The sequence below is a fragment of the Balaenoptera ricei genome, chromosome 8 (assembly GCF_028023285.1).
Source record: "Balaenoptera ricei isolate mBalRic1 chromosome 8, mBalRic1.hap2, whole genome shotgun sequence".
In the NCBI taxonomy this organism is placed as follows: Eukaryota; Metazoa; Chordata; class Mammalia; order Artiodactyla; family Balaenopteridae; genus Balaenoptera; species Balaenoptera ricei.
This window is the reverse complement of record NC_082646.1, coordinates 108,203,312-108,228,052: the sequence shown is the minus strand read 5'-3', so window position 1 is coordinate 108,228,052 and position 24,741 is coordinate 108,203,312. Positions and strand designations below refer to the sequence as shown.

Sequence of the window (24,741 nt, the reverse complement as noted above, 5' to 3'; positions counted from 1 at the left end):
ACTGAAGTTTTTATTTTAATTAGCCACATGTGGCTAGTGGTTACTGTATTGCACAGCACAGTTTAAATGGTAAAGTAGGGACTTGCGGTGGTACAGCGGTTAAGATTCTGCACTTCCACTGCAGGGGGGCACGGGCTTGATCCCTGGTCGGGGAACTAAGATCCTGAATGCTGTGTGGTGTGGCCAAAAAAATAATTTAGAAAATAATAAATGGTAAAGTAAGTTTCTTAGGAGGAGAAAAGCCTTGAAGAATCATATAAAATATTTCTCCCTTAGAAAATCCTTTCACTCTACCCAAAATAGATGACACTGGGAAAGGGGTTAGTTTTCAGCCAGCGTAAGAGGACTGTTGAATAGGAACAAATAGGTTTATTTCTAAACCTCCGTTTAGAAATTGCATGTTGTGGGTAAAAAATTCCTTTTATTCACCAAGACCAAGTTCTTCATTATAGACCATTTTAGAGTCCCACGAGGCCTCTCACACTAAAAGCTCTGGAATTCATTCATCAGTGATTTGAATTCCTTCTGGGCCAAGATTTGGGTGATGAATGAGACATATGTGATTCCTAGTTGAGAAGCAAACTTTGACCACGTCTCTCATAAGCACAACAGAGAGACAAGTACAGGGTGCCTTGAAAACGTAAATAGTGACTGACTTTGGGGGACAGGTGGAGGGGGGCAGTTGCTATTCCAGGTTGAAACAGCATATGTGAAGGATCCTGATCAAGGAAGAGTGTGGTGCCCATTAGGAACCAGAAAGGGAGCTCTGTGGCAGGAGAAATCTGTGTGGCAGAAATCTGAAGAGGTAAGTTCCAGCACAGTTGACGAGAGCCTTGTGGGCTGTGTTAAGGAATTTCATCTTTAAGACTAACGGGGGGGCTTCCCTGGTGGCGCAGTGGTTGAGGATCTGCCTGCCAATGCAGGGGACACGGGTTCGAGTCCTGGTCTGGGAAGATCCCACATGCCGCGGAACAACTGGGCCCGTGAGCCACAGCTACTGAGCCTGCGTGTCTGGAGCCTGTGCTCCACAACAGGAGAGGCCGCAACAGTGAGAGGCCTGCGACAGTGAGAGGCCCGCGCACCGCGATGAAGAGTGGCCCCCGCACCGCGATGAAGAGTGGCCCCCACACCACGATGAAGAGCGGCCCCCGCTTGCCACAACTAGAGAAAGCCCTCGCACAGAAACGAGGACCCAACACAGCCAAAAATAAATAATTTTAAAAAAGAAAGTATTTCATTTAAAAAACAAAAAAAAAGACTAACTGGGGGACTTCCCTGGTGGCGCAGTGGTTAAGAATCCACTGCCAGTGCAGGGGACACGGGTTCCAGCCCTGGTCCGGGAAGATCCCACATGCCGCGAAGCAACTAAGCCCGTGCGCCACAACTACTGAGCCTGCGCTCTAGAGCCCGCGAGCCACAACTGAGCCTGCATGCCACAACTACTGAAGCCCACGTGCCTAGAGCCCGTGCTCCTTGACAAGAGAGGCCGCCACGGTGAGAAGCCCGCGCACAGCAATGAACAGTAGACCCCGCTTGCTGCAACTAGAGAAAGCCCGCGAGCGGCAATTAAGACCCAATGCAGCCATAAATAAATAAATAAATAAGACTTAAATGGAAGCTATTAAAGGGTTTTAAGTTTGAAGGTAACAGGATCAGATTCATTTTTCCTGAAAGATCATTGTGATTGGACAGAACAAAAGTGAATAGCATTACACTCCAATGTTCATAGCAGCATTATTTACAATTGCCAAGGTGTGGAAACAACCTAAATGTCCATCAACAGATGAATGGATAAAGAAGATGTGGTATATAAATATATATAATAGAATACCACTCAGCCATTAAAAATGAAATTTTGCCGTTTGCAGCAACATGGATGGACTTGGAGGGTGTTATGCTAAGTGAAATAAGACAAAGACAAATACTGTATGATACCACTTATATGTGGAATCTAAAAAATACAAATAGTGAATAAAACAAAAAAGAAGCAGACAGCGATACAGAGAAACCAACTTGTGGTTACCAGTGGGGAGAGGGAAGGGAGAGGGGCAGTACAGGGGTGGGGGGGGGGAAGTGTTATTATAGGATTATATGAAATCGTGTGAAACTTCTGAAAATTGTAAAGCACTATTGAATTTAAAGAATTCAATTTTTTTTTTTTTTAAAGATTTATTTATTTAATTGATTGATTGGTTGCTATGTTGGGTCTTCGCTTCTGTGCTAGGGCTGTCTCCAGCTGCGGCAAGCGGGGGCCACTCCTCATCGCGGTGCGCGGGCCTCTCAGTATCGCGGCCTCTCTTGTTGCGGAGCACAGGCTCCAGACGCGCAGGCTCAGCAGTTGTGGCTCACGGGCCCAGTCGCTCCGCGGCACGTGGGATCCTCCCAGACCAGGGCTCGAACCCGTGTCCCCTGCATTCGCAGGCAGATTCTCAACCACTGCGCCACCAGGGAAGCCCAAGAATTCAATTTTTTAATTTAAATTTTTTAAACTTTTTAAAAGTTTAAAAGAAGTGAATAGCAAGATTTGCCTGACATATAACAGAGGTCTCTCCCCTAATCATGAAGCTGATAGAGTTGATGTTTTGTTTTAAAGGAAGAAAAAAATACCTCAAAGACAGGAAAAGAACCATGCATAAGGAAATGTGATTCAAGGGGGCACGGTTTAAATCCTGAGGCTGACTGATCTAGCCTTTACAGGGATGGGTTGTGCCTCTCCCACTCTAACATTGCTAAGCACCTGTTGCGGGCCAGGCCCTACCTAAGGGTTTTACACTAGGCACCACTGAATGCTGAAGGGCGAAGGAGATGAGATAGATCTCAGAGATCTTAAGAGATGAGAAAGTATGACCAAAGCAGTAACTGCTATAAGAAATGTAAGGCTTCCCTGGTGGTGCAGTGGTTAAGAATCCGCCTGTCAATGCAGGGGACACGGGTTCGAGCCCTGGACCAGGAAGATCCCACATGCCGTGAAGCAACTAAGCCCGTGCGCCACAACTACTGAGCCTGCGCTCTAGAGCCCACGGGCCACAACTACTGAAGCCCATGCGCCTAGAGCCTTGCTCCGCAACAAGAGAAGCCACCGCAATGAGAAGCCCGCGCACCACAACGAAGAGTAGCCCCCGCTCGCCGCAACTAGAGAAAGCCCGCATGCAGCAACAAAGACCCAACACAGCCAAAAATAAAATAAATTTATATATAAAAAAAGAAAAAATGTAAAAGCATTGTGAGAGTTCAGAGGACAATTATTTATGCAATCCTACCAAAACTCTACAGCTTATTCTTGGTGCCTTAAGATTAAAACTTTTTTTAATATTTCTCTCCTTTGAAATGAGAATACTTACCAGTAGTCCACAAAGAGGGTGAAATGTTTGCGAGGGGTGAAGGCCGAGAGGACATCCCTGGCCCAGTTTGGAGAAAAGAAAAAGCTAGAATAATACCCGAGGCCTTCCATCTCCATGAATTTCTTCCTGAGCCCTCAGCTATCTGAGGTGGGGTTCTGGGCACCACTCAAGCAAGGCCCAGCCACAGCAGCAGCACTCTGAGGTACTTCGGGTACAAGGCAAAAGAAACCGCAGACTGATTCAAACACTGCAGCTGGGAGAAAAGCATCCAGATTCCCCCAGGTGGTGTCTCTGAACTCCTGGCTGTTACTCAACACCTTCCTTAGGGCGGTGGGGGAGACAAACAGCTGCGGAGCCACAGCTCCAACCTGGCAAACGCTGAGACCACTGCAGCCCGAACCCTGCCTCTTAGGCCTGTGGCGGACTCCAATCTCCCCTTACCTCCAATCTCCCGCCACACGAAGAAGTTAGACAGTGTGGCACAGAGAGATAAGAGGCCCTCAGGGCACTCAATGCACTGCACAGAGCTTGTCCAAAGGGCAGGAAAGGGTTTGCTGGCTGCAAGGTAGCCCAGGAAAGGGAAGCAACGTGCCTAAGATTGGCTTCATGGCTTGTCAAAATTTGGCTCACAAATCTGGGCCTAAGAGTTGAAGTCTCTGGCATACCTGGGAGGAGGAAGGAGGAAATAAAAATACATTCCTAGGAAGAGCTGTCAGCTTTGTCAGAGGAATCCACCTCAAGGCTTTCTTAAGATCAGGGCTATGCTCTATTGCCAAGGAGAACCGAAGTGCAAGAAATGACAGTTCAGTCCCAGGAACCCACAAAGGAAGAGGGAAAGGTCTGGAAAGATGATTTCAGTCAGCAGTGTCTTAGGTTTGCAGGCTCTCTGAGGATCCAGGCCAAATTTAAACCGCACAGCAGCCCTACGGATTTAATGACACCCATTATCTCTAATCCACAAGAACCCAAAGAGGTAGCATCCTTTGTCTCCCCTGGTAATTAAAGCAACTGAGGTTTAGAAAGGTTAAATAATTTGGCCACCCTCCCCACACACAAACAGTGGTGAAGAAAAAAGACCCCCGATTCCTACTGCCTATTCACCACAGCAGAAAGCCAAAGAAAGAAGCTACTGAAATGGAGACGAACAGCTGGCAAAGGCACCCAGCAGTCCTAAGGCTAGACTCTATCTACCCTACTCAGGGGCGGGGTAAGCCTCTGCATTTGGCAAGGTGAACTAGACTTCCACTGACAGTGTCCCTGGCCCACCCTTGGCTCTGGTATCTCAGAGGCAGGACAGTTATTATGAGAATTAGGAAAATGAGTGGTTAGGGAAAAGGCCCTCCCCACCCTAAGTACCATTATATTCCCTCCACGTTGGGGCATGGCCAGTACGCTTCAGTGGCTGTGTTTGTGAATCATACCTCACCTCTCCATAGGGACACAAAGAGGTATTTGGGCCAAGACCACCTAAGCTGAGTAAGTGGCCAACACTCCAGAGACCATGCCACTGCTGCCACACGCCCACCCCACCCCCCCACCCGGAACCACACTGCACTGAACCGGACAAGGTGAGTCAAGCTCAAGATGGGCCGGCGCAGGTCTGGCTGGAGGAAGCTCGGAGGTCCGGACCCTGCAGGGAAGTCAGAACCCCGAGTGCGACTGGGAGTGGAGCTCGCACTGCCACATGTCTCAGGACACTCACTAGACTAATCGATGAAATTCAGGCTCTGGAGCTGGACTTAAATTAAGCCAGAACTTAAATCCAAGCCCTTTCTGTGGTCTTAGACATGCAATTTAACCTTTCAGAACCTGTTTCCTCATCGTAAACTTCCTCTTAGAGTTGTAAACTTCCTCTTAGAGTTGTTCGGAGTAAATGCAAAGCACTCAACTGGCCATCATTATCACAGATGAACTGTGATGTGTGCAAGCAAAAGAGAGGGTTCCACCCTATCCATGTAGGGAGCTGGAGGGAGGAGAGCTGTCATCACTCCCTCTTCAGTCTTCAAAGATTCCAGCTCCCCCTCCTTTCTTTCCCAGCTGTGGGACCTAGACACAAACCCACTCAAACTCTGCCCTTAGGGATCACCAAATCTCAAAGCTGAAGGGCCCTCCTAGGTTATCAGTTCTGCCACCTCTGTCTTTCTTGACTGCTGACTTATGGGATGGGGCACAACACCAACCCTAACAGGGGCCATCCAGGAATCCTCCGGTCCCACCCCCGGGTCTGGTCCTATGCTGGCACTCAGTTTCCTGAATGACTGGTAACTGCTAGGGCAATGAATGGATGAGGGCAAAGGCAGAGGGTAGTATGTTCCCAGGAGGAGCACATCATTCAAATGATAGCTTACATATATACATATTTATTATTAAATGCCTGTTACATGTCAGGCACTGTTGCCAGGCACTGGGGCAGTTTCCTATCCCCCTAACTACAATTCTGTGAGGAAAATATTCACTAAATGAGTAAGCAAAGAAATTGAGATAAGTACCACAAAATACAAAAACTGGGCAAAATGGTAGGGAAGAATAAGGGGGCATCTCTTAGAGGCTGTCAAGGAGGGCGCTCCGATGCTTGATCCTGAAGCTATGACCTGAAGGTAAGAAATTAGTCTTAAAGTGGTCAAGGGGAAAGTCCTTCCAGGTAGAAAGAAGGCCCTGAGGCAAGAAAGTTTTTGGTGAACAGGTTCTGAAAGGAGGGCCAGTGTGGTTAGAGAAAGGCAGGTGGGGAGCCTGCTGATGACACTGGAGTGCAGGGTAGAGGCCAGATATTTCAAGGCCTAAGGACTGGCGTCTTAAACACAATAGGAAGCTGGAGTTATGGAGTGACAATCTAATTTATATCTAACAACACCATCTCAGCTACTGAATGGAGATTAAATTGAAGGATGACCAGAGGAAAAAAAGGAAGGAGGAAAAGAGAGGCCAGAATGCCACTGCAATAGTCCTGGTGGGACTGTATGGTCTCCACTGTGGTGTGGCAAAGACATGGACAGAAGTGGCAACATTTGATATAAAATATGCTAAGGGACAGACAAGGGGGATAAGAAATGAGGGAAGAATCAAGGATGACTACCAGGAATCTGGCTGGAGCGGCTACGTGGACGGTAACACCATTTAAAGAAATAGGGAAGGTTGGAGGAGAAATTATTTTGGAGTGGGGAGACTCAGGAGTTCCATTTCACACGCATCAAGTTTGAGATATTCTGTTAAGACAACCAAGGAGAATGCTCAAGCAGGTCTTTGGATTCCTGAACTTTGAGCAAAAAGAGATTTGGGAGAAGAGATGTAAATTTGAGTCTTCAGCATCTAGATCTGCATTATACAACAGAAATATAAAGTGAGCTGCAAAAGCCACATGCGTAATCATTGAAAACGACTAATAGCCACGTTTTTTAAAGTGGAAAGAAACAGGTGAAATTGTATTATTTTTAATAATGTATTGTATTTCACCTAATATATCCAAAATATTATTTCAACATATGATCATTAAAAAATGAGTATTTTTACATTCTTTTCCATACGAAGCTTTTGAAATCCCATGGGTATTATATACTCACAGCACCATATGTGCCTGTGGCTCTTATACGGGACAGCACAACTTTAGATGGTACACAAAGCCAAGGCGGCTAATGAAATCACTTGGAGCAGGGTTTCCACCTCGGCACTGCTGCTCTTTGGGGCGGGGTAGTTCTCAGTGCGCGAGGGGGCTGTCCTGCGCATCGCAGGCCGTTTAGCAGCATCCCTGGCCTTCACCCAGTAGATGCCAGTAGCATCCTCCCAACTTTGACAATTAAAAAGGACTTCAGACATTGTCAACTGTCCTAGGCAAAGGGTGAGGAGTGAAGAGGGGAAATCACCAGTGGTTGAGAACCACTGACCTAGACAGAGAGAGAGTGTAGAGAGAAGAGGGCCTAGGGAGAACGCTGGGAACTCCAGCCTTACCATCTGCCTTAGGTAGTGTGCATGGGGAATTAAAAGGTTCAATTCTCTGGTTCAATTTTTCTAGGACTGTAGGCCCTAGGGAATTGAAAGGAAGGGGTGGGGTGATTTCATGTGAAAACTGCAGAGGTCCAGTTTCTAGCACATGAAAACACCCAACCAATGTCGGTAACAGCAACAGTAAGAGGTCCTCCCCCACTGTCACTTCTTATATAATCAAGTTTTCCTCTCCTCATCTGATCCCTTCCTCTTGACAAGCGGTAGCATTTACCAAGGACCACTGTCCCCAAAGAGAAACTCCATATAACTATTTGGAGAGATTGGGGGTTATCCAAATTGGAGGAAACCATGGGTAGAGATTCAGTATCAAGCTTCTATGGCCTCGTATGTAGACACACAGCTTGCTTGAGCATAGAGGAGAAAGTTTGGGACTGGAATCTAGATGGTGGGTAAAGCCAAGGAAATTGGTGATAATAGAGGGGCCCTAGCCTAATTGTTAACAGTCCTGAAAACTTATCAGCTTCCTTTCCACCTTGAAAACCCAAATCTGTTTTTAAAACAAACAAACCAGGCCTTTAAGGAACATCTAGAGGACTAGCTGGTGCAAATACTAAGGGAGGAAGGGCCCTGGCATTGACTAAGATGTATAAAAAGTCCGGCGTACAGTGTGGCTGAAGCCAAGTGAGCAAAGGAGAGTAGGACAAAGTCAGCTAAGAGGAGGAGGGGGCAGATCATGTAGGGCTTTACAGACCTTGGCATGGACTCTTACTCTGAATGAAATGAAAAGCCCCTGGGAGGAGGGGGGGTTTGAGTGTTTTGTGATGTTATCTGATTTCCGTTTTAAAAGGATCACTCTGGTGTAGACAATGTAGAAGCAGGGACATTAATTAGTAAAGAATTTAGGAAATCCAGGTGAGAAATGCTGGTGGCTCTGACTAGAGTATTAACAGGGGGATTCTAAGAAGTAGAGCCCATAAGATTTCCTAACGGACTGAATGTGGGTATAACCATCATTTTCAGCCAGAGTGCATCACATCATGATACTCCTCTGCTTAAAAACAATGCAAGACAAAAAAAAAAAAAAAACAATGCAAGACTATTTCATTCAGAGTAAAGACCAAAAGTACCCCAGATGATCATTTAACTACCTGACCTCTTCTACCTACCCCACCCTCCCCCATCACTCCACTCTTGCCTCTGGCCTCCTTACTTTGAGAACTGGCCAGCTACAATCCCATCTCCAGGCCCTTGCTCAAGCTGTTCTCTCTACTTGGAATACTAGAGGGCTGTAATGGCCAACTTCCACCTCATTCAAGTCTATTTAAATCTCAATTTCTCAGTAATCTACACCCACATACATTGCTCTAGCTCTCCCAGTCCTCCTTACGCAACTCTACCCTTTTTAATACAAAGCTCTTATTTCCTAACACACAGTTTACTTATTTACTATGTTCACTGTCTGTCTTGGGTTGGAGTGGAAGTTTCAGATGGTGGAGCTTCCATAGTTTGGGTGATGAGACTAACAAAGAGGAGAAACCACCAGCATGTCAACCATAATAGACATGTGGCATGAACAAGAAATAAGCCCTGACCTTTTTTACGTTTAAGAAAAGATCATTTCACGATTTAGCATGAAATCACTAGCAACATTCCTGTGGAATGGCAGGGGTAAAAGCCTGATTAAAGAGGGTTTAAGAAAAAATGGAAAGCAATCATTAGAGAAAGAAACCATATAAAACACTTTTGAGTTTTGTACAAAAGGAAGTGAAGAAATAAAGTGGTAATAACCGGCAGGGGAAACAGAGTCAAGACATTTGTAAAATGGGAATGAGAGAATGTCTGTAATGCTAACAAGATTGATTTAATAAGAAGGAAAAATGGATGACATGAGAGGAAAAGAACTACAGGAACAAGAAGGGCCCTAATGCATAAGTAGAGCAACTAGCCTTAGATAAATGCACAGTTAATTGGGATGCTGGAAGGTGAATACGTGTGCTGAGAATGCTAATTCTCTTCTGATTGCTTCAGTTTCTTCTGCAAGGTGGGAAGCACGTTATTCATTAGGTAAATAAGCACGAGAGGAGAGGAAGTGAATGGGAGGGCAAATGGACCAAGGACCTATTCTCTAATTCTGCCTAGCAGAATTATGGGTCTACACCAGATATAACGTTTGTAATAATTTATTTAAAGTGAGAGCAGTCACTGAGATTGTTTTTCTCCAGCAACCTTCAGCCTCATCAGTCAGACAAATGAATAGATGAACTGCATTTAATCTGGGTTGTGGTTTTGCCAAGTATGATAAAGCTGGGGACTGGGTAGGCTTTGGGCTTGCAAGAAAAATGATGGTGTAGCAAAGGAATGACAGTGATTGGTTATGGTTTTCAAGTTGGATAAGGAGGTGATAATATTAGAGAGGGTGAGGGACAATGAAAAGTAAAATCAATGAATTGGAAGTTTCAATGGGATCAAAAGGATTGGAGTATTAAAGAAAGCAATCTGGAATGACAGAAGATGGCTGAGTTGAAGATAAAAAATAAATTTCAAAAGACTAAGAGGATGGCATTTTTGAAGGATTGTCTCCAAACCAAAAAAACAAAACACACTTCTACATCAACTGGTGTTTAAGAATGGTGCACCACCGAGGTGATTTACCCATTCCCCCTTGTTGAAGGGGGAAAACACTGCCAACCAGATTTCTTACCCATCTGCTATCTTAAGAGACATTCAAGGGCTTCCCTGGTGGTGCAGTGGTTGAGAATCCGCCTGTCAATGAAGGGGACACAGGTTCGAGCCCTGGACCAGGAAGATGCCACATGCCGCGAAGCAACTAAGCCCGTGCGCCACAACTACTGAGCCTGCTCTCTAGAGCCCACGGGCCACAACTACTGAAGCCCACGTGCCTAGAGCCCGTGCTCCGCAACAAGAGAAGCCACCGCAATAAGAAACCCACGCACTGCAACGAAGAGAAGCCCCCGCTCGCCACAACTAGAGAAAGCCCGTGCGCAGCAAAGACCCAACACAGCCAAAAATAAAATAAATAAATTTATTTAAAAAAAAAGAGAGACATTCAACACCAAAACCTAAAGGAAATTTGTTTAAAGAAATTGTTTAATGACTAAGTTAATTTATGACTGACTTTGGAGGATGCCCAGGTACTGTTTATTATTTCATTCTTTACTTTGGTAAAGCAAATCAGTATGGTTCTAACATGACTCTTTCTAAATCCAAAGGTATATTAACTATATAAGAAATTAATCTCTGATGAAGAATTGGACCAAACAGTAAGAATGCTGGTCTATATACTCCAAGTCAGTCAAATACTTTAGTGAAATTGTGGGGGGGGGGGGGTTGTTAAAAAAAATTAAAAAGGCTGTTCTTGTTGCAGCACAAGAATGTAGGCGAACAGGACACCAAGAGGGGAAAATAAAAACAAAAAACCCATGGCTTTGGGCACCAAGAAAGTAAGATATCTGCTAATAAGCTGTAGCTTGACCTACACAACCATTGCAGAAAACCAGTTGGGTAAAGTCTTCCACCCAGTAGGAAATCTGGGGGATAAGATCTCCACTTAGGCCAACATAATGGCCCATAATTTGATAAGTCTAAAGTATGTCTTCCAGCCAGATAACTTACATATTGTAAAAGGCTACCAATAGTCTTAAAGCCTAATTCAAGAAAAAGGCCATGGGATATAAGTAAACTCCAAAATAGCAAACATAAGAACAGGCCAAATATGGCAATGCACCTATATGAAACTGGAACAGATTTATTGCCAATCAAGTAGAAGAGCTCCTTCACCAAATATGAGGTGGTTCTAAAAACATCAGATAAGGACTCCCCTGGTGGTCCAGCGATTAAGACTCCACACTCCCAATGCAGGGGGCCGGGTTCGATAGGGAACTAGATCCCACATCCATGCCACAACTAAGAGCCCACCTGCCACAACTAAAAGATCCTGCATGCTGCAACGAAGATCCCACGTGCGACAACGAAGATCCCACGTGCCACAACGAAGATCCCACATGCCACAACTAAGACCTGGCGCAGCCAAATAAATAAATATTAAAAAAAAAAAAAAAGCAACCCTCAAATAAGCTTTGTTTTGGATTGCCAAGGGGGGATAACTTGACAAAGAAAAAATTTTCAAAAGTTAAGGGATTAAAATTTATGTATCTACCCCCAACTGTTCTGCATGCTGTCCACCAGAGGTGGAAACAGTGTATGACAGAGAAGGAATAGGTGAGGAGAGAAATGTCATTCTCATCCATCTTGACAAATAGAGGCAGATTGGGTCCCTGTAGGTTCAATCCTATTAGAGAAGTCCTGGGCATTGTCACAATTGGATTGGGGAGCACTACTGGTTGGTTGGTATGTTCTGTAGGTTGACTCCTACAGATTGAATCCCTGGAGGACAGGCATGCCAAACCACAACAAATCTGATTTATACTCTATAAAGCCTAAATACATTATTCAAAGCACTCTAGGCACAGATTTACAACCAGGGTTGACTTTTCCCCCAACGCCAACCCCTACAGACTGTGATTTAATGGGTCTAAGGCAGTGGTTCCCCCTGGATAAGCAGGCTTTGTTCGAGTAGGTAGGACGCATCTGTATCCTGTTCATTCCAGTCTTTCATGAAAAGTGCTAAAATTTCTGCTTCTTATAATCAGAAGAGGAAATATGATGTTCTAACATTATTTTCATTCCTTTAGTTCTACTGCAATTAAATTGAGATTTCTTTCAATTTGGTCCCCAGCTGAGTGGCCACCTAGAAAGCAAAGTCAGGTATCTACCTCATACTCTATATCAAATAAATTCCAAATCGATTAAATTTTTAGTTAAAAAATGAAACCATTAAAGTATCAGGAAAAAAGTAAGAATTTTCTTATGTTCTTCAAGTGCAGAAATCCCAAATATGATGCAAATCCTGAAGTCCTAAGAATAAAGGCTGGAAATTCAACTACCATACATTTTATTTTCTTGCATGGCAAAAACATCATGAATAAAATGACAAACTGGAAAAAACACTAGCAACTCCTACCACAAAGAGCTAATTTCCTAAACATATACATTGCTTCCACAAGTTAGTTAACATGAAGACCGAATTTTTTTAAAAAGGTAAGGACTAAGGATATGAAGAGACAAAAATGAAATACAAATGGCTCTTAAAAATATAGAGATGATCAACCTCATTCATTGTAAAAATAGACGCTAAGTATAACTATAATAAGATACCATTTAACCCATCAGGTTGGGAAAGATCAACAAATACATTGATGAGGGTTTAAAGAAACATTTGAAAAACTGGAATAAATTCTGAGAACAATCTGACATGTAGCAAAATGTAAAATGCCATTCCATCTCTAGGAATATAACTTAGAGATACACTTGCACTCATGCAAAGTAACCATATTTCATCTAATCCAAATGCCACTGATTCTAAGGTCATCATTGATTTTAAGATGCATAATTATTTTATGTACCACTAAAATCAAAACACTGCCAATTAAACTATGGATATTAAGATACATTCAAATTTCTGATATTAAAAAATGTGGGGGAAATTAAGGAATATATATATATATCCTATAACCTCATTAATTTCATTCCGTAATTTTTTAAATTGAGGTAAATATTCAAAATCTGGTTCCCTATCTTTGCTGGGCATCCTGAATTTTACAAGATGTGCCATGCTGAAGTTCTACAGGAAACCTTTTTGGGCATCTTAGCTCCCAGGCTGCTTCTCTGGCTCTCCAAGAAAAACTTTTCATCATTTACTACGAAAGTCTGCTCTTCAAACCATTTCAAGTCTATAAATAAAATCAGAATGTCCTAGTCCAGCTCAAGCTAGTGGGTAAAAACTATCCTCCTTCCCCTTGCAATAGCCTAGATGGAACAGATCAGGTTGGATGGTCTATACCATCGGTCCCCAACCTTTATGGCACCAGGGAGTGGTTTCGTGGAAGACAATTTTTCCATGAACGGGGGCAGGGGATTCAGGTGGTAATGCGAGTGATGGGGAGCGGCAGATGAAACTTCGCTCACTCCCTCGCCTGCCACTCACCTGCTGCTGTGCGGACCAGTTCATAACGCAGATCAGTACCGGTCCGCAGCCTGGGGGTTGGGGACCCCAGGTACTAAGGAAGCTCCAAACTCAATCTGGTTTCAATATTCCTTACATAGTGAAAATGAGAGGTCCCATCTCGTAGCTTAACTGAGTACAAACAATTCAGCATGTTAAATAGAGGTACTCTACTGAACCAGCAGGCTTAGCCCTTAAAAGAACCAGCCCCAGTGGACTAAGAGCGTAGTACTCAGTTTCCCTATTGGCCTTGACAAGTTAGAGAAAACATGAGCAGTAGTAACATACTCAATTCAACTTTAAGATTTACTATCATTAGCTAAGCCCCTTCCTTCTTTGGTGTCTTATCTCCTTGACAAACTGCTAGCACCACCCCTATCCTGTATCTCAGGGGTGTTATTTACCTGCCAGTGAATAATACTAGGCCCTACTCATGTCAGAAAATTTTCATTTGGTGAGAAGTTGGAAGGTTTCCCAAGTTAAGCCATCATCTCAGGCTTAGGTCAGAAAAAAGCCATTAGCATAAAACTTATTTTTATCAAAATTATCCATGAACATGATTTAGCAAAGCAAATTTAACAAGGCTTTCAAAAAGTCTCTTGCCCCATCCTCCCCAAAAGCAACAGATCTTAGCTCTTTTCAGCGTTCCTTACCTTTGTGTCTGAATAAGATGCTCATTGTTCTCCATTTACCACTTTTAAGAAATTATCTATTAATTTTTTTGGGTAATATTTATTTGGCTGCGCCAGGTCTCAGTTGAGGCACGTGGGATCTTCATTGCCGTGTACGGGATCTTCGTTGTGGCGTGCAGGATTTTTTTTTTTTTAGTTGTGTCGTGCAGGATCTAGTTCCCTGACCATGGATCGAACCCAGGACCCCCGCGCTGGAAGCCAGGAAAGTCCCTTTCGATTTCTATTATGAAATTTTGAGTTTTGCTCTTACACACCCCATTACTTACCCACCCACACTTCCCTATTCTCCCAATTTAGTTAGATGACAATTATTTTATTAAATATATAAATCATGCTGCCATGATTATGACTCCGTAGAGCCCCTAATTGTATTTTATGAGTTTTTGTTTACTCTGGAATTAGCATTTACATTTTTTCATTTATTTTCTATTTTCTTATCAGCAATTGAGCTAACTCTTCAAATGAACCAAAATTTCCTCAAGATACTCAAATATGGTAAGTTTTAAAATCAGTCTTTGAGTCATTCTAGAACTCAACTTCCCCTTGCTGCAACCTAGAGTACTGTTCTCCAAGCCAAAGTAGAAAAGTAGTCCTGGGACTTCCCATTGCCATCATTTCTGGGAATTCCATTTGCCTCAGCATGAGACCACATGGAGAATTCCAGTACTAAGCGAACGAACTTTACTGGTAATTTGCACCATCATTTAATACCACAATGCAAACAGTCTACCTCTCGCTACTCCATCCCCCTAGCGTCTAGCTTATTGCTGATGTAGCTCTGGGATAAGAAGCCTGGTTTAATTCAGCATTCCAAGTCAACCCCAATTTTGAGGGTGTCTGGATGACTTTTAAGTGAAAGTTAATCTAACACCAAATCAGTATCATCCTGAAAACTGCCCTCCTAAGTCCTCTGACTCATCCAGAATCGGGCCGGGCTAGACGCCATCACAACAGAATGGTGTAACCATTCCTATCTCCACCTAACATATATACCAGTTATTTGCACACCCAAATTGCCTACACAGAAAGCTGCCTGTGTAGGCAAAGTAAGGACAGGCACCTAATCATCTTTATTCTCCACAAGGTACTTAACATGTAGTAGGTAACCAGTGAGTACTTCACGATGTGCAAAGCAAGCTCTCAGGTGGATGCTAAGCACAGTTTACTCAACGGAATGAGAAGTGGAAGGCTACATGGGAATTCCCTGGCCGTCCGGTGGTTAGGACTCAGTGCTTTCACTGCTGAGGGCCCGGGTTCAATCCCCTGGTGCAGAACTAAGATCCCACAAGACATGCAGCGCAGCCAAAAACAAAAGTGGAAGGCTACAGAAAGCTAGTGTATTAAAGCATCACTCTTAAAAAGCTACCGTACAACTCCTGAGGCTAAGTGTTAGCAGTATAACTTTGTCAGTGACACAGGGCAGACTATGTGGCCTCAACTCGAGATACATTTGATTGGAAACTCACACAAAAATAATTTCAAAAAATGTAATGTTTAAATATCAGAGAATTCAATCATTTCAAAACACCTTTCTAAAGTTTTAGAACTATTTTTCCACTGTTCTTAACAGCGTTTTTCCTTTCAACAATAATTTAAAAAATCAAAAACAAAAAAACACTATAGTAGAAATACAGCATTAAACCAGCCCAGATTCTGGCAGTCATGAAAAACTCATGTTGTCTGTTACAGGGAGATCATGCTCTCAGAGGGAGAAAGAATGCTTTATAATGCAAAAATATATTACCCTCATATTTAATCCACTGTGACATGTCACCACCTTCATTGACCATTCCCATCTAAATGCTCTACTTGACATCATGTAGTTTCCCTCTCTTAGAATATAAGCTCCAGATCTAGACCTAAAACAGTACCTTGCGGAATATCACTCAAAATTTTTGTTGAATCAATGAACACTGCTAGTCCCCATCTTTTGAAACTTGCCAACCCCACCCATTGGACCAAGGGGTACGTTCATCAGTGCTGATCAGTAATGGGTCCATCTTTGGCGGAAAAAGGAACCAAAGCAGGAAAACCCTCTAAGAAGTGGCAGTGGCAGAAAACCAAGCCAGCCAGGGGAGATAAAGACAAATCCAAGGACCTAGCCTAGATATTAGTCATAATTTTCTTTGTTGATCACTTCTTATCTGTAGGAGCTAATAACTCTCCCCGCCCCTAATCCCAACTCCACCAACAGTTTTCCCAGAACTGTTGTCTTTACCACTCGACCTCTCACGAAACACAACTTCCATATTCAGTAAAATGGTGGCTGGGAGATTAACACATAAAACACCTCTCACAGGGTTTCAGAGAGCAAATATCCAATAAATTACAAGTTGTACTCATAGTTATCCCCATCTCAGCCATCTATGAATGACAGAAACATTAAGTAGGAAAATCTGAGACTACCCAACTAAAAACCAGCTCCTTCTTATCTCCCATTACCACAACCCACCTTTCCTAAAAAGCATAATGCCTGGCATACAGTAAGTGCTGAGTATTTGTTGAATGATGCTGGGAAATGCCCTAACCAGACACAACCCCACTATATATATGTTAAAACTGGAGCAAGAAGGTACAGACAAAAAACATCTGCAAGACAGTCTGTTTTGATAAAAGCATGGAACTAAGACGCAGACGCAGTGGCTCTTCCTTGTACTCACCCCCATCCTTGTTGTTAAATAATCTAAAGCTCACTTCTGGGTCCTTCTTCTATGCCTATCATTCTAAAGGAAATGAGGTACTAGTGGGGCCACAGAGGAATTCTTTGGATTTTGGCAGAACTGTACAAATAGATGGTGAAAGCTATCAAAAAATGTTGCTTACTGGCCTAGGAAAATAGCAGAATGCTGTTGGAGCCACAACTTAATTTTCCATATGGCACGAAGTGAAAGCTGACCTCCTGTTCCCTCAAACCCTTCCTTATTCTAGACCTCTTCCTTGGAAAGTAAGTCAAACTAGATGTACTGATTGACTGGGTGGTTGGAATGGTAGTAGTGAGGGGTGGGTGACAATTGTTTCTCAAGCAGGGAAAAGTCCCACATCTCAAAACTCCCAGTAAGTTGATGGTTTTATAACAAAGGTGTATCAGAGACAAAGTCTTTAATGGAATAAGCCTGCTTGCCTGGGTTCTTCTATATAAGCCCTCTTTTACCTTTGGCACCTATAAATCCTATCTACAATAAAGAAAATAACTGCAGTGATGTTCACCCAGAACTGAATGTCAAACCTTACACCCTCCCCTTCTCTTCCAGGGACAAATAAAGAACCCAGACACAAGCCCAAGTAAGAACTCTCTCAAAGCACACATTCCCTAAGTTGAAAAACCATTTATTTCACCGGAAAGAAAAAAGTGATCCAACTCTATGTGTCTACCTGCCATAAGCCTTTGGGTCAAAAAGACTCAGGAGCAGTGACACTCTCACAACACCCACTGGAAGCAGGAGGTGGGGATACAGCACAACCCCCACCAGTTTCTGCACGCAATGAGGCCTGCTGGGAGAACAGAACATGATGGGAAGCTACAGAAGTATTGAAGGACAGAAAGAACAGGGAAATGGGCAGGAGAGAGGAAAGAAGAGGTGGTCTGAACTTAACAAGGTAAATTAAGGTCCATGGTTCCTGGGGGACTGAACGCACAGAGCTGAGAACGTCCCGGAGATGGGGTACCACGAAGGGTGTATTCTCATGCACAACCGCAGCTCGGAATTTCAGCCCACACACATCCCACCTGAAAGAGAGCACAATACAGGGGCTTTACAGCAAAACTCACAAGGGCTTTCCCACTTACACTTCAAAGAACATCTTTACAAAGTACGGTAACTTGACACTCCTTTTAAGTTTACTTGTATCCATCCATAGTATCATAATAATCTCTAAAGTGAAAAGAGCTTGAAGGCCAGACAGTAACTGGGAAGGGTTCAAGCAATCCCAGACTGGCCTTTCTCTAAACTAAATAGCAAATTTTCTTTCACGAGAGTAGACAGACATTGCATTTCTCTTGATGTTAGCACATTAGCATTCCTCAGAGAAGGCAATTCCACATTTACAAACTGTCATTGGAGGGCAGGAAAAAGGGAAAGGTTCCAATTAGCTCTTAGCTCTCCGGGAGTAAAAAGTATGTTTGAATCTTGGAGTTCCAAGTTAAAAACCGTTTAAGGTCTAGGAAAAAGTGGCGTTAACTGAACAAGCTGTAAGACCTGAGGGCGTCCAACTCTGCCTAGGGAAGAAAATAAAATAAAAGAACATACTGGAGGGCATGTGTAAGCTACACATCAGGTCACTCAAGTTTCTTCTCCAGCCCTATCAGTGATTTCCTATCCAATAACCCTGGGCAAGTCACATACCTTCTGCCCTAACGGAAAAGATGACAGTATCACCCACCCTGTTACTACAGGATTACAGACCAATGGTAATGTCTGGGACACAATGGGAGCTACTCAAGACAAAGGGTGTTGTGAGACACCCTTTAATACAACAGCAATCTCAAACACCTGGAGCCCAAAGCTGGCAAGCATCAGAAGAGAATACACTCAAGTAGAGCCAAATGGATCATTAGGCTCAAAATGTATAGGAAAAAGCCAGAGGACTCAAGGTAGAGCTGGTGGTTCAAGAGTGTTACATGCTCATAGCTGGTGGGAAGATGAAGGGAGTGATGTGCTTAAGGCAAAGCTCCCAACCTTGGATTTCAACATTACTGAAGAAGAGTAGAATTAACAGGGTGCATACATATTTACGTTATTATATACCTTAAAGAAGTGGAGAGAATGTCAAATCTAATACTGTGGGGACAGTTTAAAAACAAAACTGAACAAAGTAAATGGGCTCTTACAGGACAGATTCAAAGATAAAGCAATGGGGTAGGCATTCTATTCAGCTCAGGGAATGAATGTGAACTGAGCAGAGAAGTTGAATTTGAGCCTATGCCCCAGACTCCTTGTTGAAATCAACTTTATAAGTTGAAAGATATCTTTTTCTACTCCTCTCTGCCCCAACTTACCATCAGACCTTTCACACAGCATGAAGAACAGGAACCTTGCAGACCTTAGTAATGTCACACACCTAGGAATTTCAACGAAGGCTCTGAGAAACAGCACACCTGGGTCTGAATGTCTGGTTTCCAGGTTTGGGTCAATTACAGCACACAGGTGTGACCCAAGATTCATCACACCACTGTTTGCTTTTCCAGGCACAAATGGAATCAGATTGACTCCCAGGACTAGGAGCCCTGGAAAAACAGCCATGAGGAATAAGGATGTTTATTTATGTATTTCAGAAAGTAGTTAGGACTTCTCCCTATCCTCTGAACCATTAGCAACCTTACCCTAACCCTGCAAAAGCAAGCAAGCAGGGCAGCCTAACTAGAGCCTTTAGGCTGCAGGAGTGATGGCAAAACCAGAACAAGGGACACCCCACCGCTCTCACCTCAAGCTTTAAAAGGCTGAATACCGCGCCCGATCCGCATACTGCTCCCGCTCATACCGGGCCATGTCGTACAGGGAATTCCGCGCGGCCGCCGAAGCTTGGGACAACTCACTCTCATGCCCGTAACCGTAGCCCTCTCCAACAGTGGGGACTGGGCCGCGACGCAGGGGGCTCCGATCGCGCCCGTAATATGAAGTGGAAGCTGCAGTAACAGCAGCAGCGGCTGCTGCAGCAGCAGCAGCTGTAGCAGCAGCAGCTCCTGAAGTCGGCAACAGGTGTCTATCGTAGGGATCGAGAGAGGTGGAGGTGAGGTGACTGGCCATGGCTGTGTTCTGGACTTGTGGCAGCTGGGACAGGGTCTGCTCTGCGTAATTATACGCAGAGGCAGCTGCAGCAGCCACTGCCTCATAGGACCGGGCAGCACGGCAGCGCTTGTAGTAGGCATCGAGCGCTCCGTACGCGTTGTTGTAATACAATGAATCCCCATAGCTCATGGCGTAAGGTGTACGCACTGCTCCATATTGCTCATTATATTGCTCGGTAAAGTCTGCCACTCGGCCCGAACGATCTACCGGACACTCTTTGGACCAGTGCCCCTCTTTCCCGCACCGATAGCAGCCGCTCTGGTCTCCCATCCCGGGCGCAGTCCTAAGCCGGCTGGTGGACAACTGCACGTGCATTCGTTTGCCTTGAAGAAACAGACGCAAGAAGGGTTGCTATCACTCTTAGTCATAGCCCCAGCCCCTACCCCAGACACTGGTCATAGCAATGGCTTTACCTAGACAACTCTAATGCAGGATTCATCGCCATTTTAAAGATTTTTTTTTTTAAAGGTCCAGTATAAATTCAGTATAATGACCTGATTTCAAGCAAAGATCAATTAAATGAAGAAATGTTTCACCTCTAACACCAGTTTAATGCTTAAGAAAGAAACTACGCTCGCTCAAAAATAGGCATTTCATCCTTTGCCAAGTAACTGTGGACAAAAACTACTCTGAACAGTGGCCCAATGTCAAAAGAAACCACAATAATAGTGCTCCACAACATTCTGACACCTCCAATCTTCACTATTCAGACTCCTGAATTCAGTACGCAGGAGAATGCAAAGGCAAGTCACCCACACCACCCCAAAATCAAACAGAATAGAGTAGGACTCTAAAGTTACCATTGATAGTAATCCAGACTTGATCCGTGGCTGAGTGCAGTAGGCAAGTTTCAAGACTTTTGGGAAAAACACTCATGAATGGGGGAAGAGGGGTGAAATACGAGTTGAAGGACTGCCTTCCCCCTAAACTGGGTCCTTTAAATTGTTAGTTCTGATATTCATTCTAACAGGGATTCTTTACAATATTTAGTGACCCCTTATAACAGGCGGTCAAACAAAACAGGGCAGGCAGTTCACAAGATGCCTGAATTTTCAGAAAGAGTATTATGAAAAATGTGGAAGAAAAGGGGGGATGAAAAAAGTGGAGAATGACCAATAATGTTAGTGTATCAAACTGTTCATGTTCGCAAGATTAAAGTACTTTTCCTCCTTTAGAGATCTAAGATCCTAAGAACATGCACTTCATACTAGTTTTTGCTGAAAATTACAATTTGTATTCTGGAAATGAAAAAGTTTAAGTTTTTAAACCTTTTCACAGAAGCAGTTTCCACCTAACATGATCTACCATTTTAATAGTAAGCAAAACTCCTGCAAAACCTTTCCAATATAAATGGCTATCATGCACCCAAGCATGCAGATGGCGAAGAAGTGAATGCTTAGAACCAGGGGAGTTAACAGATAGGTCATCTACTCAACTAACATCATAGAAAATGGTAAATATACAATTTCACCTACAAAATTAAAGTTAGGTTCTAGAAGACTAAAAAAGGGAAAAGGACCAAAACATCAAAAAAAAGTCCCGGTTTAAACATTTTATCTGATAAGTGTAGGTTGCCAGTTAAAAGCTAAGATGTGCAATTAAGTACTTAAGTGCTTTAAGTGCTAACCCGTGTCCCTCGCATTTGTCCAAGTGGCCACTCTGGCACCTAACAAAACCAGAGAAAGTAAGGGCAACCAAGGAACCAACCATGTCCCTTCAAGACATAAAGGTCATTAATAAATGTCCTGACCTAAAGATTTGCCAGAAAAAATTCCAAAGTCAGAAAAAGAAGCTAAGTCTTTAAAAATATCTAAAATGGATGTTCCTTAAATGGGTGAACAATAAAAAGAATATCCCCAACACTGAGAAACTGAAAGGGAAAAAGACCACCATAATAAATACCGCTACTCTATATACACATAGAACTGTACTAGACAGTGCTAAGGAGAATGACTAATAGTAAGGAAAACAGAGCAAAAATAACTAAACATCAAAGAGCCTAGAGTTCAGATACCAAGAGTTATGCTCTAAGTATGATGTGTCCTGTATCAGTTCACAATATCCTTCCCTCCCTTACACGTGTTAACTGTTACAAGGAGAAACCACCACCTCTTCTATGACTTGGTTAAAGTGTAGAAGAGTATCCAAAAATTAGATATCATAAACCCTCCACCAGAGCAGCCTTTGCTCCCAATTAAGTTGTTGACACAAAATAATTCTCAACTTACCAATTAAAAAAGGAAAACCAGACCTGAGAGACCTGTGACATTTTTCTTTAATAACGCACAGCAATACCCATGACACAGGGCACCATTAACTTGGGGGAAATGATGATCAGACTTCCAGGTCTAAGAAGGTCCAATTTAAGTAAACATCAAAGAGAGCTGAAATGACTCTTAAGAAGAGGAGTGCTCAGGAGAAGCAGCAGCCACTACCTTGTTCCGGCTGAAAAAAGTTGGAATATAGATTAAAAATGTTAACAAGGAGTTGTGGGAATACTCCATAATTTAGAAGTAGTTACACTGAAGGGGAAAGGCTCTTTTCTGGCTTTGACACTGGGAACCCAAAGTGGGTGGACGAAGAATAAGAGTTAGCAACTCACCATGGTTACCACCCCCTCCACAACTGCCACCCTTGCCACAGGAGCTTAGATCTTAAACCAAGAAAATAAAATGTCTATCCACAGCATCACTCATGCTGCCTTCCAGGCACACTATTAATCTGGTCAAGGCTCCAAGGTTAACACCCATCTAAACGCTCTATTCACCAAGGATGTTAGAGCTCACTCCTCAAACCAGTGAAACGGCTTTGCCGTTATCGCCCCCCAAATCCCAGTACCTTCTCCTCAGAAACTCCTGAAATTAGCCTTCAGTTCTAGAGTGTCCTCGTCCTCCAAACCGAACCTCTTGGTGCAAGCATAACAGAAAAGCAGTAAGAGCTATAGCAATTTAAAAACACTAGTTCTCTAAAGACCTGTTTAACGACAAATTATATTTACTGAGAAGCCATGAATTGGGATGAGGTGGGAGAGCTTCACAGATATTTTGCTCCTAAACATGTGGCTTAAGCCAGCTTTTGCCAGGTCCTTCCACATACAAAATAACACATGGGGTGCTGAGGCAATAAATTTCAGAGTGAAACACTGTTAGGTGCTGTACTACCCCCGCCCCAAAAAAGACAAAACAACTGAAAAAATCTTCAGAGAAAAGGATTTCTGCACTAATAGGCAAAAAAGCCTAGGAGTTCCAAACTAAAACCAAGTGGTTGTTCTCCCAGACTTGATTTGCCTAAGGTAACGCCTCTAAATCCCATGCATTCTCCATTTAAGCCCATCACCCACACACAATCCTCACCATCAGCCATCCAACAGCTGTATCTCTATCTCTATCCCAGACCCCTCCTATCCAGCCTATTTTCTACACAAAACCTTGTGTTCAGCCCTCTTCCCAAAGAGGGTGGTTCACCTTGAAACTCTGTGTTGTCAAGGCCCCTGATGGCCTCCACTGCATCCTCTGCCCGCTCCATGTGTACAAAGGCATAATCTTTCACGATGTCACATTCAATGACTGGACCATACTCCTCAAACTTGGCCCGAAGCTCCTTGTTGGTACAAGTAGGACTGATATTGCCTACATGCAACTTTGTGGATGTTTTGCTCTTATTCTTGCTGGCTTCCACGTTGATGTTCACCCCGTGCAGCTTGTAGTGATGCAGGTTGCGTATGGCATCCTCGGCCGCCGTCTTGTCCTCTATGTGCACAAAGCCGTAGTTCTTAATGATGTCACACTCCAGCACCTTCCCATATTGCTCGAAGAGTGAGCGGATCTCCTGCTCTGTGGCCTCCCGGGGCAGGTTTCCAATGAACAGCTTCACCATCTCGGACACAGTCTGGGAGAGAAAAAATGAAATTTCTAACAAAAGATCTCAGGCCCACGTCAGTTAAAAAAAAAAAAAAAAAAAAAATCAATGCTGCCATCTCCTTTGGGTCTGGCAAATATTTCCATTTCCCCCCCTCTCAGACGCCCCACACGCACACCCCCAGATAATAATCAAAGGGAAGTGGGAATAAGGAGGCCCGCTACAATTCCAGCTACAGAACCTACAGAAAGGAGAAAGCATCTGTGATACAGATCCTTAGCAGACACAGACAAAGGATTTGGTAAGAGCTGAATAGTTTTAAACGGGAACGCAAATGAAAGCGGGGCATAAATGCAGCCCTGGGGGTACTGGGCTTTTTACCTACTAAATAGACGGCAAATTTCCTGGAGGTCCGGTTAGGACTCCACGCTTTCACTGCTGAGGGCCCGGGTTCAATCCCTGGTCGGGGAACTAAGATTCCGCAAGCCAGGCGGCGGCTCCGTCGCCAAAAACAAAAAAAGACAGAAAACAAAGGTCTAACTACTTGGCTGACCGAACTGACTGAAATTATGAATTGGCTCTTCTTCTCGTAACCGAAGAATTAGCCATTTCCTGAAAAAAGGACCTTATAATAGCTACGTTTTAGGGTTTCCTTTGGAAGCAGTGAACCCGTGACTTAAGCTGGACAGCGAGGCGTTCGGAGAGTACAGAAGTGCTGGAGCGGGGAACGCCTCTCTCGGGGTGCCGTCCTACGAGCTCCTGGAGAACTGGAGAAATGCATGGTCGGAGAAGGGGCCTTGAACCTCATCGGCCAGACGAGTGTCTTGGGGCTTGAAAAATTCTCGAAACGGGGTTGTAATTCCTAAGTCTAAGGGAAGCGCGGTTATCTCGGTAAAAGCCTCGACGCAGTTAAGCCGAGCAAAGTCGGGTAGAGGGCAAGGTGGGGAGAAAGCAAGGTATTCTCGGGGGAGGTCGTGGGGGAAGGGCTGCTTGAGGCTTACCGCGCAACGCCGAGCACCGAGGTCGGCTCTCAGTGACGGGTG

At 43.9% G+C, this 24,741-nt stretch overlaps 1 protein-coding gene across 1 annotated transcript; it reads right to left on the bottom strand.

The window, feature by feature from the left end:
* Positions 1-17,365: 17,365 nt before the first annotated feature.
* LOC132371014 (RNA-binding protein 4-like) lies at positions 17,366-24,693 on the bottom strand. Its single transcript, XM_059932096.1, is given in 5 exon segments — positions 17,366-17,781; positions 19,476-19,857; positions 19,859-20,163; positions 23,305-23,728; positions 24,080-24,693. Coding segments are annotated over 3 exon segments (1,098 nt in total). The 5' UTR covers positions 23,717-23,728; positions 24,080-24,693; the 3' UTR covers positions 17,366-17,781; position 19,476.
* Between the last annotated feature and the right edge of the window lie 48 nt (positions 24,694-24,741).